The following is a 17,633-nucleotide window of genomic DNA, read 5'->3' as shown; positions in this document are numbered from 1 at the left end:
AATTGTTAAAATCACCTCCTATCTGTCAGCCGTGGCTCAGTTAATAGCTTGTTCAAAATCCTGGAACTCCCTCCCTAACAGCACTGTGGGTGTACCTACACCACATGGACTGCAGCGGTTCAAGAAGGCAGCTCACCACCACCTACTCAAGGGCAACTAGGGATGGACAATAAATGCTGGCCCAGCCAGCGAAACCCACATCCCGTGAATGAATTTAAAAAAAACTCCTGTGTCTGTCTTAGACAGAGTGGGTTCAAATCCCACTCCAAGGACTTAGCACAAATTCTACACTGACACTCCAGTGCTGCGCTGAGGGAGTGCTGTACTGTCAGAGGTGCTCTCTTTCATTTCAGAAGTTCCCTGTCTGCCCTCTCAGGTGGATGTGAAAGATCCCATGATCACTATTTAAAGAAGGGTGGAAGATCACCAAAAATAATTATCTGGTCATCCATCTTACTGCTATTTGTCGGAGCTTGTGGTGCCCCAATTGTCATTTTACTCTGAATTATGGCAGTGACTATGTATCAAAAGTACTTCTTGGTGCTTTGTGACACTCTGAGGTCATGAAAGATGCAATAGAAATGCAAATTTTTCCTATCTTCTACTCCTTTGATGCTTTTGGTCACCTTCCCTGATGTGTGCTCAGTGCCTGCTTTCATTGCCACTCTTCTTTCCCCACACATTTTTTGTAAATCACTTTGGGGCATTTTGTTCAGCAAAAGGCATCTCTTTTTTTCCCATGTGGCCAGATCTCCATGTCACCACCCGTCATTGGGCAACTGGAGGTTCTGGAAGGTTCTGAACGGCGAATGTTGGCCGCCAGTGCTCCTCCGTCCTCCCAGTGACCCGACCCCTCGCCCCCCCCAGGCAACTGTCATGAGGAGACAGTCTTAATATTCATGAATGGGGCAATAGAACTTTCTGGATATTGGCACTGCTGTCAAAGTAATGGCCTCACCAACCATGACTGGCATTTTTTTTTTTATTTTTCCAAACACTGATTTCCTCTATTCTGCTGCTCTGTTTAACAATCTTTAGTTCAATTTCACAGAATCAAAGCTAGCCAAGCAGTGACACCAGCGTGCTGGAGCTGACAGCTCAGGGGATATGTTGCCAGCACAAATGTTTGAAGTAAACTTATTTCTGAAAATGCCAAGCAGGCGACGTTTTCCCTGTTACAGGGATCACAAAATACTGCCGAGCGCTTTATTTCACCCTTGACTAATTCGTCTTTTTTCTCATTTGGGATCCAGGTTGAACTCAATGCAATGAAAATCAAGCTGGTCATACAAAGAGTGAGCTGATTGCTCCACCCCATTGCTCCCCTGGCTCCCGCTTCCCCCTCCCCCCACACCCGCTCCTTCAAATCAACGAAATGATGAATATTATCTGAGAAATATTAGCCATCGGCCAAGGTGCTTAGGAAAGCCTCCTTCAGTCACAGCTAATTGTATATTTTATGTTTCATATTGGATTGGAAATTCATGTTTATTGGATAAGTTGACCTCTCAGTGGAAGTTGCTAAAATATAAAACCAGGAAGTTTTCTGGTTGGGATTTCCTACTGCGCGGGTTAGTTGAGTTCATGCTGCTCCTGGCCTCAGGACCAATGGGTTGAGGAAAGCACAAGTCAGCCAGGGTTCACCTTCCTCTGGAGCCTGTCGGTGACTGGATGGTCGGCACCTTGGGTGGTTTTGCTACGTTATGGAGACTATATAAGTGTTGTTGTTGTAATGGGTTCAGCTGTGATGCCATCCCGTGCTTGAATGGCCTATTGTTGACTACCACAGAGCTACTAGCGCCTGCTGAACTACTTCTTAACATGAATCGATGTGTTGGGCAACAGCGGGGGAGAGAATTAAGCGGATTTTTAATTTTTTTTAATGGCATGGTTTTAAAACCATGAATAAAAAAGGCCGGTATGAAAGGGTGAGTCAAATGCTGACGGTTTGCTGAATGATCACCAAAGAGCCTCATAGTGTCTTTGTTTCTTATTCCCGTAGGGATTTAACACAGATTTTCTGTTTAATTTGGCAGGTACGAGAGGTATAAGTGTAAATCCTGGTACGGGAAGCTGAAAATCTCCTGGGCCGAAACTCTTGACCTCTGGCAGATCAACATGTACGAGGTCTTGCTCTGGATTAAAGCGACGTTGCTGGGGAGTTGGATTGCTGGCATCCTGGGCTATGATCATCCTCTGCAATGAAGCCGCTCTCTGACAAAGAAAAGACCATTAATATTTATTCTTGGGTTTTCTATTCTTCTGCTGCACTTAATGACCATTTTGGCCAGCCTAAAGCTTCCTGTGTGCCGTGAGATTGTAGCAGGCCAGGCCCTAATTAACTTATGGACTTGCTAGAGTTTGTTTCCTCTCGTTGTTAAAGGTGGAACTCATTATCATATTTCCAACCATTTACTCGCGGCGCTTGTTGTGTTGAATCAGTCATGTAGCACTCCACTGCCCCTCCCCACCCCTCTGCCCTGTAAGCATCAGAAATCCGATCCTGGGATCTATCTGAATAAAATAATGACCTCTGATGGTTGTCCCATCCATGTCTGAACATGACCATCAAGCTCTGCTGATGGCTCAGCTCCCTTGAGCTTAGAAGATTAAGGGGTGATTGAATTGAGGCGTTCAAGATGAAGGAGTTGATGGTAGATGAAAACTTTCCTTTGGTTGGTGAGGGTGGGGTAGGTGGGGGGGTTGGGCAGAGTGGCGCTGTGGGGGAGTGGGTCATCACTCAGCCATTCAAGGGTGATGTCAGGAAGCACTTCTTCACACAATGGCTAGTAGAAATCTGGAACTCTCCCCCCACCCAAGATGGGGAATCAATTGTAAGTGTCAAAATGGAGCTCAAACTCGATTTTTGTTAGGCAAGGGTTATGGAAACAAGGTGGGTGGATGGGTTAAAGATACAGATCAGCTGTAAAAACAAACAAAAAAAATGTTGGGAATACTCAGCAGACCAGGCAGCATCTGTGGAGAGAAACACAGTTAGCGTTTCAGGTTGAGGTGACCTTTCCTCAGAACTGAAGAAAGATAGAAATGTAAGAGCTTTTAAGAACAGGGCAAGTGATGGGGCAGGAGGCAGAAGGAACAAAAGGCAAGCTCTGTGATAAAGTGAAGGGCAGGGGGGATTCAATAACAAAAATTTCATGGGCGTAATGTTGGAAATGCAGCAGCCAGTTTGTGCACAGCAAGCTCCCACAAACAGCAATGTGGCAACAACCAGTTAACCTGATTCTTAGTGATATTGACTGAGGGATAAGTATTGTTAGTCATTCCAGGAATAACACCCCAGCTCTTCTTCAAAATAGTGCCATGAGATCCTTTACATGCACCTGAGTGGCAGGCAGCAGCTCAGTTTAACACCTCATCTGAAAGTCAGCACTGTCTGACAGTCTAGCACCCCTTCAGTGCCAGCCTAGATTTTTGTGCTCAAGCCTCTGGAGTGGGACTTGAACCCACAACGTTCTGCCTCAGAGGCACAAGTGCTACCAAGCTGAACATCAGCCTTCAATCTTATTACTCCTAGTGGTGAACAAATTTTGCAATTCCACTTTGTTGCGAGCAACCGCTTCCAACTGACCCACTCTTTTTACTTCAGTATTCACAACTTTACAGCTTTTCTTGGGTCTGCCTGATTTTTTGTGTTGGAGTTTACTTTTCTACCAGTGTCGAGTGAGACAAATTTAGAGTTTTCTCAGGAGATGTCCAACCCATCCCCACTTTCCCTATCTTATTTGCGAATCCATTCTCTCCTCCCAGTCTTAGCCCCCGTAGTTCCTCATTCCCCATGGTCTCTGGCCAGCAAATGTCCAAAATTATTGTTCCTTGTTTGCTAAGGTCCTCATTCCTCCACTCCATACGAAGGCCCTGATTTTGGCATTGGTGTTAAAAATGCAATGTTGAGATAATGTTTGGGATTCAGATGGGACCATTTGACAACTTGGCAGTGGCTTTCTTCAAAAGAATTAAGTTCGCTCCTATATGTGAGGCATTTTTTTCTTCATGGCCAGATTAAACCGCTTGATGTTCCAATACAGCCAGAATCCATTCTGTCTTACTTAGGCCCAGCAAGGGTAGGTTGTATCGCTTGATAAAATCTGTGCAATCTTACTGATTTGATACATAGAATGGTTACAATACAGAAGGAGGCCATTCAGCCTGTCAAGTAAGTGCCAGCCCACTTCCATAGTCCCACCTTACTCCATAGCCCTGCGAATGTCTTATCTTTAGCTGTTTATCCAATTCCCTTTGAAAGCCTCAGGCACATCATTCCGGATCTTAACCACTCTCGGTGTTAAAAAAAAAATCTTCTCTTCATGCCAGTTTTGGTTCTTTGCATCAGTTTGATGTTCCGCGATTCAGACCAAGTGATCCCCTCAAGTGTATGAAGACGAGGCATCTGTGAGCTGACATCCTTTCAGCTTTTGACTGTACCCACCTCATCCTTACCCCCACTCTTGCCTCAGGCCTTGTTTGACAACTGTATTTGCGGACGTTTCAGAAAAGTAATGCCTACGGTATTTTTTTTAAAAAATCAAGGTTAGGCGGGTGAGCTAACTTCAATCATCCTCACTTTTTCCTGGCCTGGAATCGGCAGCTATGTTGAATTGGAACAGGTGAAGCCTGTGGCACCCACATCTCCAGCCCATTTTGGAAGTGGAGGCGGGATGTTGGAACGTGTGAACTAAATGAATTTAAATGGTAACTCATTCTGACTGGCATTCGAGATTTTCTTTTAATTTTGACTCTCCTTGAAGGGCCAACTGTGTAACGTGCTAACTGCATCAGTAGAAAAGTGTTGAAAATCCTCAGTGGATCAGTCAGAGTTCGATAGGGAAACAGGTTGTTGGAACTCTCATTGGATCTCTGAGTTTGAATGTGCTGGGTTAAACCTTCTTCTGTGTATCACTTTCTCCTACATTTCCTTTCTAACTTTGGGTTTCCTGCTGCCACCGGCTACCCCGGGACAGGTGGATAAAGTGCTTACAAAACCGCATGGCAAGCTTTCCTTTATTAGCCAAAGCATAGAGCATAAGATCAGGGAGGTTAAGCTAGAACTGTATACAATAAAAGTTAGACCACAGCTAGAGTACTGCGTACAGCCCTGGTCATCATGTTGCAGGAAGGATGTGATCGCGCTGGACAGGGTTTACGAGGACGATGCCAGGACTGGAAATTTTTTATCTAAGGGGAAGGATAGGATAGGCTGGGGCTGTTTGAATTGGAGCAGAGGAGGCTGAGGGGGGTGACTTCATTGAGGTGTATAAAATTATGAGGGGCCCAGATAGAGTAAATAGGGGCGACTTGTTTATCTTGGCAGAGGGGTCAATAACCAGATTTAAAGTAATTGGCAGAAGGATTAGAGGAGAGATGAGGAAACATTTTTTTCATCCAGAGGGTGACAGGAATCTGGAACTCACTGTCTGAAAGGGTGGTAGAGGCAGAAGCCCTCATCACATTTAAAAAGCACTTGGATGTCTACTTGAAAAGGCATGACCTGCAGGACTACGGACCTAGTGCAAGAGGGGGTTGGGATTAAGACTGAGTAGCTCTTTGCCTACCAGCATGGGATGTGATGGGCTGAATAACCTCCTCCTGTGCCATATATTTACTATGATTCCCCCCCCACCGACCCATTTACCCACACACTCTCACTTATGGGCACCATCATTTGCGCAAGTGGGCACACACTCACTTCCTTCTGGCAACCAGTGGATTATTTGTTTCCATTCAGCCAGTAGGTGATGCCCTTCAGCGAAGCATAACTGACCCTACTTTACGGCTTTGAAATGATGAAGGGAACTGGTTAAAAGATGCAGGGAGGTTACTCACTATGGTGAAGGGGTCATATGTTAGGGGACAGGAGTCAGATGGAAAAGCTGAGTGGAATTTTTCTGCCCAAAAACCTGTCAGAAAAGCTACCTGGGGTGGCTGTTATGCACCTATAGAGTTTGAGGGTCCTGTTCGAGGAAATACTTGGGCTTGAGGGCTAACAGAAAAGAAAAGGTGAGCGGCCTGGGAGGTGCTTTGGTAAAAGGAAGTAGAGCAAGACCATCCCAAATAGCAACCCAGCTATGGATGTGTTCAAAAAAAAAAACCAGGGTGGGTAACCAGACAAAATACAGGTGACTGCAGCCATTCTAAAGCTGGGCTTTCTCTGTGTGATTCCAGCACTCGAGGGCAACCAGGCCACCAGAGACAAAGAGAATAGACAAACACAAACGTAAGCCAGAAAAGAAGTTATTTCCTACGGGAATTTAGCTTGAAAGAGTTAAGATAATTTACTTGGGAAATCCTCTTTTTCTTTGGCCACAAATCTGGTTTTGTCAGGGGTTACTTCAGAGGGATAAAAGACCTGAAATATTGGGGAGAATTTTTTTCCCCATCGGGCGGGCTGGTTGGGAGCAATCGGCTGCGCGCTGCCCTTTTATATGGGTGGGCCAATTAAGGCCTGCCCAGCGTGACGCTGAGGGAGCTCCGTGCCTCAGGGAGATTAAGTTGAATTTGAAACTTCAGAATAAAAAAAGTTAAAAATCATTTACACATGTCCCCTGTCACATGAGCTGGGGACATGTTTATTGAATGTTTAATAAATATTTATTAATTTAATAAACCCTTCATGAAACCTCATCCCGCCTGTGGATGAGGTTTCATGAAAAATGCGAAGGCCGCCTGGGCTCTTCGCCTGCCCCCCGCCAACCTTAAGGTTGGACGGGCAGCCCTGTCAAATTGTTTAATTGGTTTGTTAATGGCCTTAACAGGTCTTTGACAGTTTGGCAGGTGCACAGTGAACTCCGGTGCGCGCCCTCCAAACGAAAGATCGGAATGACGCACGGTGACGTCGGGACGCACGGCCGACATCACTGCACGTCATTTTACGCGTCAGCGTGTGGGGTCATTAAAATGCCAATTTGCAAAGACAGGTTGTGTGTAATATCGAAGTACTGATTTTCAGCACAGCTCTTGCAGGATCGCTGAGCAACACTTATCGGAATCTTTAATTGGACAATTAGCCAGGTGACCCAAATCTTCTCAGCAAGTCCACAAGCATCTGAGTCCACTCATTGGCTGATTGAAATGCTGGTGTATATTCAATATCAGGACAAGACAGATTAAAGTGATTAGGCGTTAACTGATTGTGGTGATGGTGTGGTGGGGTGGGGTTTGTTGGTGCATTTGTGATTACCCGCAAGTTGCAGATGTGCAAAGCCGCACACTTGAGCATGCAAGGTTCTTGCCAGTTCAGAGAAATCATTAAAAAAATTACAATGCAATGGCCATTCGGTCCATCATGTCCATGCTGGTCAATGAAAAGCTACTCAGCCTCATCCCACCACCTGCCTTCCTACTCTTATTCCTCCTGTTTAGGCAGTTCCTCCCGTTTGAGGATGATTTGCTTCCACTCCGGTTAGATGGGCTCGGAAATGGCTGATAAGTCCAATATGCAATCTTCAGACTCTGCCACATGTGGGGCAGGTGGCGTTTGAAGGGTTAGGTGGATGGGTTGTTGGGAGGTTTGTGTGCTCTTTCCGATGCCTCAACTTCACCTCTGCACATTCTCGAAGTCTCGGTGCGTCCGGTGCCTTCCCAAATGAGCCTTCTCCATTTTGGTCAGACACAAGTCAGGGCCTCCCATGAGTCAGCAAGGAGGTTTGACCTCTTCTGGGATACGAATTAGGAGCAGGAGCAGGAGTAGGAGTAGGCCACTTAGCCCATTGAGCCTGTTCCACCATTCAATAAGATCATGGCTGATCTGACTGCAACCTCAACTCCACATTCCCACCTGCCCCTGATAACCTTTCACCCCCTTGCTCATCAAGAAACTATCTAGCTCTGCCTTCAAAATATTCAAAGACTCTGTTTCCATTGCCTTTTGAGGAAGAGAATTCCAAAGACTCACAACCCTCTGAGAGAAAACAAATTCTCCTCATCTCTGTTCTAAATGGGTGATCCCTTATTTTTAAACAGTGACTCCTAGTTCTAGATTCGCCCACAAGAGGAAACATCCTTTCCATATCCACCCTGTCAAGTCCCCTCAGGATCTTATATGTTTCAATCAAGTCACCTCTTACTCTTCTAAACTCCAGCGGATACAAGCCTTGCCTGACCAACCTTTCCTCATAGGTCAACCTGCCCATTCCAGGTATTCGTCTAGTAAACCTTCTCTGAACTGCCTCCAACGCATACATCCTTCCTTAAATAAGGAGACCAATACTATACACATTACTCCAGATGTGGTCTCACCAAAGCCCTGTATAAATGAACCATAACCTCCCTACTATTTTATTCAATTCTCTCCCAATAAACAATAACATTCTATTAGCTTTCCTCATTACTTGTTGTACCTGCATACTAACCTTTTGTGATTCATGCTTTAGGACACCCAGATCCCTCTGCATCTCAGTGCTCTGCAATCTATCATCATTTAGATAATATACTTATTTTTTATTCTTCCTGCCAAAATGGACAAATTCACTTTTTTTTACATTATACTCCATTTGCCAAATCTTTGCCCATCACTTAACCTGTTTATGTCCCTTTGTAGCCTCCTTATGTCCTCATCACAACTTACTTTCCTACCTATTTTTGTATCATCAGTAAATTTAGCAACCATCCCTTTGGTGCCTTCATCCAAGTAATTTATATAAATTGTAAAAAGTTGAGGCAACAACACTGCTCCCTGTGGCACACCACTCATTACATCTTGCCAACCAGATAAATGACCAATTTCTGCCTACTCTCTGTTTCCTGTTAGCTAGCCAATCTGCTATCCATGCCAATGTGTTACCCCCTACACCATGAGTTTTTATTTTCCGCAATAACCTTTGATGTGACACCTTATCAAATGCCTTCTTGAAATCCGAGTACAGAATATGCACCGGTTCCCCCTTCTCCACAGCATATGTTACTTCTTCAAAGAACTCCAATAAATCGGTTAAACATGATTCTTTGAGGACAATTCTAAAGAGACCGCTGCTGTGACCAAGTTCCGAGTAGAGCAGTTGCTTCGGAAGCCTGGTGCCAGGCACACGAGTGACATATCCTGCCCAGCTGAGCTGGTTTTGAGTGATTAGCGCCTCGATGATGGGTACCTTGGCTTGGGAGAGGGCGCTGCTGATGGACTGCCTGCCACCAGATTTGGGGGATCTTGTGAACCAGGCCTGTAGCCCTGTAGAGGTCACAGCTCTTCAAGTAGGCACCCAAGTACTTTTCAAATGTGATGAGAGTTTCTGTCTCTACCACTTAACGGCGGAGAATTCCAGATCCCTACCATCCTCTGGGTGAAAAAAATGTTTCTTCATCTCCCCTCTAATCCTTCTACCAATTATTTTAATTCTATTATCCCTGGTTTTTGACCCCTCTGCTCAGGTAAATAGGTTGTCTCTATCTACTCTATCTAGCCGCGATCCAAGGAAAACAACAGCAGCCTCTATAATCAGTTGAAATGGAGGAAGGACTGAAGAGCCCTCTGAGCCATGGAGCACAAAGAAAATTGAAACACAGAATTGTGGATGCATAGGTTGCCCCAAAAATTAGTCGGGGAACCCCTCACCTCCTTCACCCCAGGGTGAGGGAGGGATGGCCATCGTGCACCACTCAATATTCATGAATGGTGCAATGCGCTCAATGTTCCCTGTCTTATCTTCATCTCCTGGAGGTGATGATGTGGCATTTTTTTCCTCGGACAGCAAAGCCGCCCATCAGAAACTTTTAAAGCAAGCTGTAACCCTCTGGCAGGGAACCCAGGCTGCCTGTGTCATTGACCTATCTGACTGCAAGACCCATTAGAAGAAAACCCAGTCGTGTCTTCTACAGCTTTGCCTGTACACGTGTACTAAGGGTGGGATTGGAATCTTACAGTAGGAAGCCCTGAATGATCATTTTATTCTTCTCTTGCCTAAGGAAACGAATCTTAGAATCTTATAACACAGGAGGCCATTCGACCCATTATGCCTGAGCCGGCCCTTTGAAAGAGCTATCCATTTAATTCCATTCCCTTGCTCTTTTCCCAGAGCCCTGCAATTTTTTTCCTTTATTAGTATATGTCTAATTTCCTTTTGTTTCTGGTGAATCTGCTTCCACTATCCTTTCAGGTAGTTGCATTTCAGATCATGAGAGCTCTTCATGTAAAAATAATTCTTCTCACCTCCCTACGATATTTTTCATATTGCTTGACTAATACAGAATATATAATGAGTCTGCAGATGTATATAAAATAGGAGCTTTATTGGAACACATCTGGTTTATATCTTCCATGAGGCTGAATGAGAGAGCAAATCATAGTGATGTTCCATCACTTCCTGTGATGATGTGTACAGTATTTGATTAGCATGTTACATAGTTAGAATTAACCCATTAAACTACATCTCCTCCCAAGTCTGACTCCCATTTCTATATTGCGATGATCGAACAAGCCACAACTTTAAACTCTAGTGTGTTGTTGTCCTTAATCTTGTCTTCTTCTAATTAGGCCCTCTTCTTCCTCCCTTCTTCTTATATGAACAACCACTGTTTCACAAGTCTATCAGAATGGGTCATCTTCTTCTTTAGAGAGGATTGGGGGGTTGAGTTCTGTGGGTGGTCTCTCAGACTCTGCTGGTCAGGAGGGCAATTGGTGGATGATTCAGGATCATCAGTCAGGTAGTCATCTGGATTGGTGGATGAATGCAACATCTCTGGCCGGCTAGATAGGATAGATGGATGCATCCACTGGGTAGGATGCTGCTTTTTTGTGGCGACCAGTGCACATCTGTTCCGCCTCACCATACAGTGCTCTCTTTGGATGAAGTAGGACGGTGGATCTGGTGTCTGTTCAACCACTTGTCCACAGTGAGCTTGGTCTCAGATCCAAACTGGTTCCCCTGGTTGGAGGTCTGGCAGGTTGTGGTGCCTTATGACGTATAGCATAGTTCCAAATGTGGCTGGAATGATATTTATCATCTTTCTCTTTCACTTTGTCCAAGTTATCAGCTTGTATTTGCGGCGTGTGTGTGTGTGTGTCGGGGGGAGTGGGGGGGGAGGGTGGGGAGGGTGAAGAGTAGGGAGTTGAGTTCTCAGTCTCCTTCCCAGGAGGAGTTCACATGGTGCTAGACCATTTTAGAGTGAAGTTGAACGACAGCTCAGAAGTGCAAGTTAGATGTCATCATTCTTCAGCAATGCTTTCACTGTAGCGCTCATCTTTCAGCTTCACCATTGGCTTGAGGGTATCTTGGGGAGCTGGTAGTGTGGACAAATCCATACGATGTTGTGAACTCTTTAAAGCATTAATTGGCAAACTGCATTGTCTAAGATTACAAGGTCTGGGATTCCATGTATTACAAATATCTCCTTCAGCATTGCAATCACTGCTTCTGAAGTGTAACCCTGCAGTTGCTTGGCTTCTATCCATCTGGATAGTTGTCTACTATGGTCAAGAACATTTTACCTCTGTGTTCAAAGAGATCCATCCCAAGCTTGATGGAAAGGAAGATGACATCAATGGTTCTCTTGTCTCCTGATGATGAATAGCACAAGGAACCCAGCTTGATATCATCTCCTCCAGAAACCTGGCCACCAAGAATATCCTGCCCTGGCTCGACATTTTGTGATACCCAAAAAACCTTGGTACAATCATTGTAATATATCGAATCCCAGAACTCTTGGAATGACCACTCTCTCATCATAGCTGAGTAAATCATCAACTAGAGTGAGGTGTCCGTTCTGTTCGTAGTACCATCTGCGTGACATGTATGTTGGGCATCCTTTGACACAGCATTCTCTGACCTGAGCACATTCTTCATCAGATTCCTGTGTACCTCTGATTTCATTGAGATGCTGAGTCGTTGCTGGTAGAGTTGTGGTTGCTGTCGATTTAAAGGTTTCTACCTCTTCAATGAAGGCTACATCTCCTTGTTCAGGCCTTGCCACTGGACTATGGGATCTCCTATATTCTGCTGGAACATACTCTGTCTTTTCATCAAACCTCATCAACTCAGTCTGGATTATTGTACTCATAGAGGCAATTTTTGCTAACTCCTTAGAATCTAAGAGCCGTCACTCAGGGCTTGTGGTCTGTCTCTATCTTAAAGCGGGGACCTAGAACATAATCTGCAAACTCTTTACAAGCCCATGTAACAGCTAGTGCTTTTTTCTCTTTTATTCATAACTCTGGTCAATCTCTGTCAGTGTAAAGGATGCATAGTAAACTGGTTTGCGCTCTCCATCCGTCTGTATCCAAAAGATTATCGCTCTCAGCCCTGTAGAACACGCATCTGCAGCAATGATAGTGCGTAGCCCTGGGCCATAGTGAGTTAAAATATCAGACGATGTCAGCATCTCTTTGATTTTCTCAAAAGACCTCTGTTGTGCTTCCTCCCAGCACCATGTATTATCCTATCGTATCTGCTGATTTAGTGGCTCATTGACGACAGCTATGTTGGGTGTCAGGCGGACCAAACCCACAAGGGAAACTTGGTCGCGCTATCACAATGGTTTTGCAATTTGTATTTATCATGAGATGCGTGTACTGAATTCAGAAGTAATAAGTTCACCAAGACCTTTAGAGATTTAAAAAAATTAAAATAAAAATATTTATTAACAAAATAAAAGATGTCAAGCACCTACATAAGACTACAATTACTACTATAATAACTCCTAAAATCCCTAATTAACCTGACCTCCAGTTACACTCCCTTTAAGGCAACGGTCCAAAAGTAGATTTTAGATTTTAAACAGATCCAGTAAGTTAACACAATATCCTGGACAGTGGAATTCCAAATAGCTTTTTCTAGCTTCAGTTTAGATGGACAGCAGACTTATGCACAAATGCTTGGGGCTTCATTAAGGATATTTCACACACTCCTGTTCGATCTTAAATGGCCTTCTGACACATAGCCTTTCATTCTCCTTTATATATGTTTCTCTCTTTTTAAATTCTATTGTTCCATACATCTTTGAATCTCCCTCATAATATAAAAACTTTCATGTTGTCACTATATATTGTCAGTAACATTTGGAAAAAAAATAAACACATTCCTTAGCCTTGCTTACCTGGCTAGTTGTAAACAGACTGAGACCCCTTTGAAACCCAAATCTCCCTTCGTTTATCTAAAAATGCAAATTCCCTTCACACCTTACATGCTAAGCCAGCATCCATATTTACTCATTAGCATGTCAAGCACCTAGCTTCTTCTGATGAGTTAAAGCTTGCAGTCTGCTTGACTATAAATGTAATTAAATCACGCCCAGACAGACCCCACTATAGTTACCCCCATAAACTTACTTCACAATAAACCAGAAAAATATTATGAAAATTATTATACTTTCATGACATGGGCAGGAACTTTTCTGACTCGGTTTACCACATCCATGAATCTTTGGAGCTCAGTCACATTCCAAAGAGCTGTAAACTTCTTGATTGATCTTGTTTTCTGTGGATTAACTCTGACACTAGATCCATCCACAATACGCCCAAAGAACTTGACTGCGAGCATTTGCATTTGTTGTTGAGTGGAAGTCCTGATTCCTCTAGGTGTCGCAACATAGCTCACTCTTTAGAGTCTTGTTCTTTCTGAGTGGACCCATAGATCAGGGTCATCCATGTGACTTACGACTCCATCCAGTCCTTCTAGGATACTTGACATTGTCCTCTAGAAGATTTCTGGCACTGATGTGATGCCGAAGGTGTAATGAAGGTTGTGGGTAACTTAAACTCTTCATCAAGGGGTTGTTGCCAATAACCATTATTTGCATCTAGCTTTGTGATGATTGAACTTTTTCCCAATTTAGCTAAACTCTTGCCCACAGACCACATAGAATGAACTTCACGTTCAACTAGTTTGTTCAGCTGTGTAAGACCTATGCAAATTCTGATGGGCCCATTGGGTTTTGGCATCAGGACCACCCCCCAGCTTGTTGGTTCTGTCATAGGTGAAGTAATCCCTTGCTTCAGCATTGATTAAATTTCCTTCTTTGCTTTTGGCAAGAGTGAATGAGGAAATTTTCTGGGTGTATACAAATACACTGATATCCTTTCCAGACATAGATTTCCATCATATGCTATCTTCAGCTTTCCTAGCCCTGTGAATGGTTGTGGGAATTCAGCTCTGAGGTTTTTGGGCTTTCCAGTTCCTCTAATCTGCAAATCAGATGCAAGTCCTGCTCAGAAGTGAACAACTCTGGTTCTAAATCACATACAATGTTTCTGTGATTTCTTTCTCTCAATGTTGGATGGTTGCCTTCAGTTCCCCTGTGACCTGGAGTTCTATTCCTCGCTGCCCATATAGATTTTTTGCATGATGGTCAAAGGGAGGTTCTCTCCAACCACAGTTCAGCATCAGAGAGAATCGAAACTTCTGCACCTGCATCTAACTTGAAGTGCACCTTGTTTCCCTCGACTAGGGTATCAGCACTCACATAGTTTCCGCTTGGTTCCTGGATCTCTCCAAGGAAAGGAACCTCAATATCACGGATATGATCTACTTCATGGATCTTGCCATCTTTCGAAGGCTTCCCTTTGTGCATGTTCTGTACAGCCTTCTCGCTACAGCCCACAGCTTGGAAATGGCCCAAGTTTCCACTTAAATGACACTTGGCCTCTTTCGCAGGGCAGTTTTCATACCTGTATTTTTGTTTTCCTGCCACACCAATCACTGTTAGCTTGAGCTGTTGATGGACGCTCTTCCTGTCTGCCCTGCTTTTTTTTATGACACCCTTTCCTTTCTTTATTTGACATACTCTATTAAGTCAGCAGCTTTTGGTTTAGGGCTCTCCCTGTCACTTCAAACCACAGGTCGATGCTGCTTCCTGACCTCAGCTTGGCTGCTCAGTTGGATTGCCTTAGCTAAGGTTGGATCATCTCTTGACTACAAGTGGCCAGACAGGGCATCATCCAACATTCCCACCATGATTCCGTCTCTGAGCAGTTCATCTTTCAAGCTGCCATCCAGTCCTCTGCAAGTCTATACAGGTCATTTGTAAATGCATCAACACTTTCCCCTTGATGTTGGGTACATTCATGAAATTTAGCCCTCTCAACAATGGTATTTTTTTTCAGATTGAAGTATGTATAAAGTGCCTTGATTACTTCATTGTATGTGGCTTTCTCCTCATCGATACCCTGCGTGATGAGGATATAATTCGCACGGTCACCCATCACATTTAACAGCATACTGACCTGCTTACTGCTCACCTTTGCAGCGAGGCCTGAAGTGGTGCAAAATCTGGAAAATCTCCGATACCATTTCAGCTATGTTTCTGCTTGGTTAAGGCCTGCAATATTCTTAAAACTATCAGGCAATGGTAGCGATTTCGCCATCATTTTTCATACACTGCCACAAGATAATATTCTTGGTACAGTTTGACTAATACAGAATATATAATGAGTCTGCAGAGTTATATAAAACAGGAGCTTTATTGGAATATACCTTACTGCTCTGGCTGTATCTTCCATGAGGCTCCATGAGAGAGAGAAAATCACGTGGTGTTGCATCACTTCCTGTGATGATGTACACAGGATCTGAATAGCATATCAAACAGAATGAACCCATTACACTACACTCCCTCTAGTTCTTTTACCAATTATCTTAAGTTTGTGTCCTCTAGGTAATTTATTCTTTCAGGGGATGTGGACATTGGTGGCAAGGGCAGCATTTGTTGCCCACCCCTAATTGCCCTTGAACTGAGTGGCTTGCTCGGCCATTTCAGAGGGCAGTTAAAATCAATCTTATTTGCTCTGGAGTCACATGTAGGTCAGACCAGGTAAGGGCAGCAGATTTCCTTCCCTAAAGGACATTAGTGAGCCAGATGGGTTTTTTTATGACAATTAATGATAGTTTCATGGTAACCATTACTGAGACTATCTTTTAATTCATTGAATTGAATTCCAGCAGCTGCTGTGGTGGGATTTGAACCCACGTCCCCAGAACATTGGCTGGGGCCTCTGGATTACTAGCCCAGTGACATTACCACTATGCCACCATCTCCACAACTGACTCTTAGCCTCTTGACGTTTCGACTTACTTACTCTATCAAAATCGTTTGAACATCTCTATAAATCTTCCCTTCCGGTGTGGCTCAGTTGGCTGCGCTGTCACCTCCAAGCCGGAAGGTTGTGGCTGAAGTCCGACTCCTGAGACCCAAGCACAGAATCTGGGCTGACACAACCAGTGCGGCACCAAGGGAGCACTGCACTGTCGAAGGCAAATCGTTTATTATCGTACCATTCTGATAAATAGGGACAGGAGGAGGCTATTCGGCCCCTTGAGTCTCCTGAAATTCAGTGAGATCATGGCTGCTCTGTATCCTGACTCTGTCCAACGGCCTTGGCTCTGCATCCCTTAATAACATTGGCTCGCAAAAATCTATTGATCTCAGATTTAAAATTATTAATTGAGCTGGCATCTGGAGTGTTTTGTGGGAGAGAGTTCCGCACATCTACCCATCCTTTGTGTGAACTAATGTTTCCTAATTTCTCTGATTTTAAGGTTACGCCCCCTTTATCCCTTGGCTCTCCTACCGGTGGAAAATGTTTCTCTGCACGTACCCTGTCGATTCCTTTCAAACTCCGAAAAATCTAGAATCCCTTAACCTTCTATATACTCCAGGCAATACAAGCCTATTCAATGTCATCGCTCCTCGTAATCTGATACTTAGAGCCCCGGTAACATTCAACCACCCTCTCCCACCCATCACCACCACCATTGCAGTTACAGGCAGTCCTCGACTTTACAACGTTCAGGTTACGGCGAACGGCACTTCCGACGTTTATAAATTGACAGCCTGTTTTAACTTTCTCACATCGGTTTCGACTTTACAATGCCAAGCCAGCGGACAAATTCAAACGTTCATACATGCGCTGCACTGCCCATCTCCCTGACTCAAGACGCTCAGTTGCTGTTCTGATGCCATTAGTACAGGACTGTAATTCGAAATGTATTTTTAGCTTATTATGTGATTTTTTTAAATGTCAATATGATTGCTATTTACAACATAAATACATTAATGTTGCTATATTACTTGCCTATAATTGATTGAGTACAAAATTCTGGGTTGTTTTGGTGAAATAGGGTATCGGGCCTTGATTCAGGAACCACTCCCCCATTTGTAACACTGTTCTTATGGGAAAATCGGTCCTGAGCTACGACGTTTCAACTTAAGGTGCGGTTTTGAGGAAGCAGTTGTGTCGTAAGTCTGAGGACTGCCGATACAACAGAGAGCAATCTTCATTTTGTTAAACGTCAGAGCACTTGCTTGGAAAGCCCTGACGTGCCCAAGGCAACGATGCCAACCACAGCCCTCTCCCAAGCTCCAGGCCCTCGAAACACAACAGATCAGCAACTAGGAAGCATAAGCACAAATGGGATTGAGTTGTTTGGAATCTGAGGGCAGTTTGCCAGAATATAGGGGCATGAATGAGTCTATGGCCATTGCTTGCTTCAGGGGACTCTGACAATGAAGAATCAAAGGGAGATCTTGACAAAGCAGCATATAAGAAAAAGCTTGAAATTATACAGCACCTCTGTTATCCTCAGGACATTCCAAACTACTTCACAAACAATTACTTTCAAAGTGCAGTCACTGTTATGTAGGCCAATATAGCAGCTAATTTTTTTTATTCTTTCATCGGATATGGGCGTCACTGGCTA

The 17,633-nt window shown here is 44.1% G+C and overlaps 1 protein-coding gene across 5 annotated transcripts in view; it reads left to right on the top strand.

Moving 5' to 3' along the window:
• The window catches only part of adck1 (aarF domain containing kinase 1), a 509,921-nt gene extending 507,384 nt beyond the window's left edge, over positions 1-2,537 (top strand). For all 5 annotated transcript variants that reach the window (XM_078562076.1, XM_078562073.1, XM_078562077.1 and 2 more), the window contains one exon: positions 2,037-2,537. In XM_078562076.1, coding sequence (XP_078418202.1) covers positions 2,037-2,205 — 169 coding nt within the window. In that variant the 3' untranslated portion in view covers positions 2,206-2,537. The remainder of the gene's footprint in view (positions 1-2,036) is intronic.
• Positions 2,538-17,633: the final 15,096 nt, after the last annotated feature.

Source organism: Cetorhinus maximus, chromosome 18 (genome assembly GCF_964194155.1).
Source record: "Cetorhinus maximus chromosome 18, sCetMax3.hap1.1, whole genome shotgun sequence".
In the NCBI taxonomy this organism is placed as follows: domain Eukaryota; kingdom Metazoa; phylum Chordata; class Chondrichthyes; order Lamniformes; family Cetorhinidae; genus Cetorhinus; species Cetorhinus maximus.
Note: the sequence above shows the minus strand (reverse complement) of the source record. Positions and strands in the feature narration are given on the sequence as shown.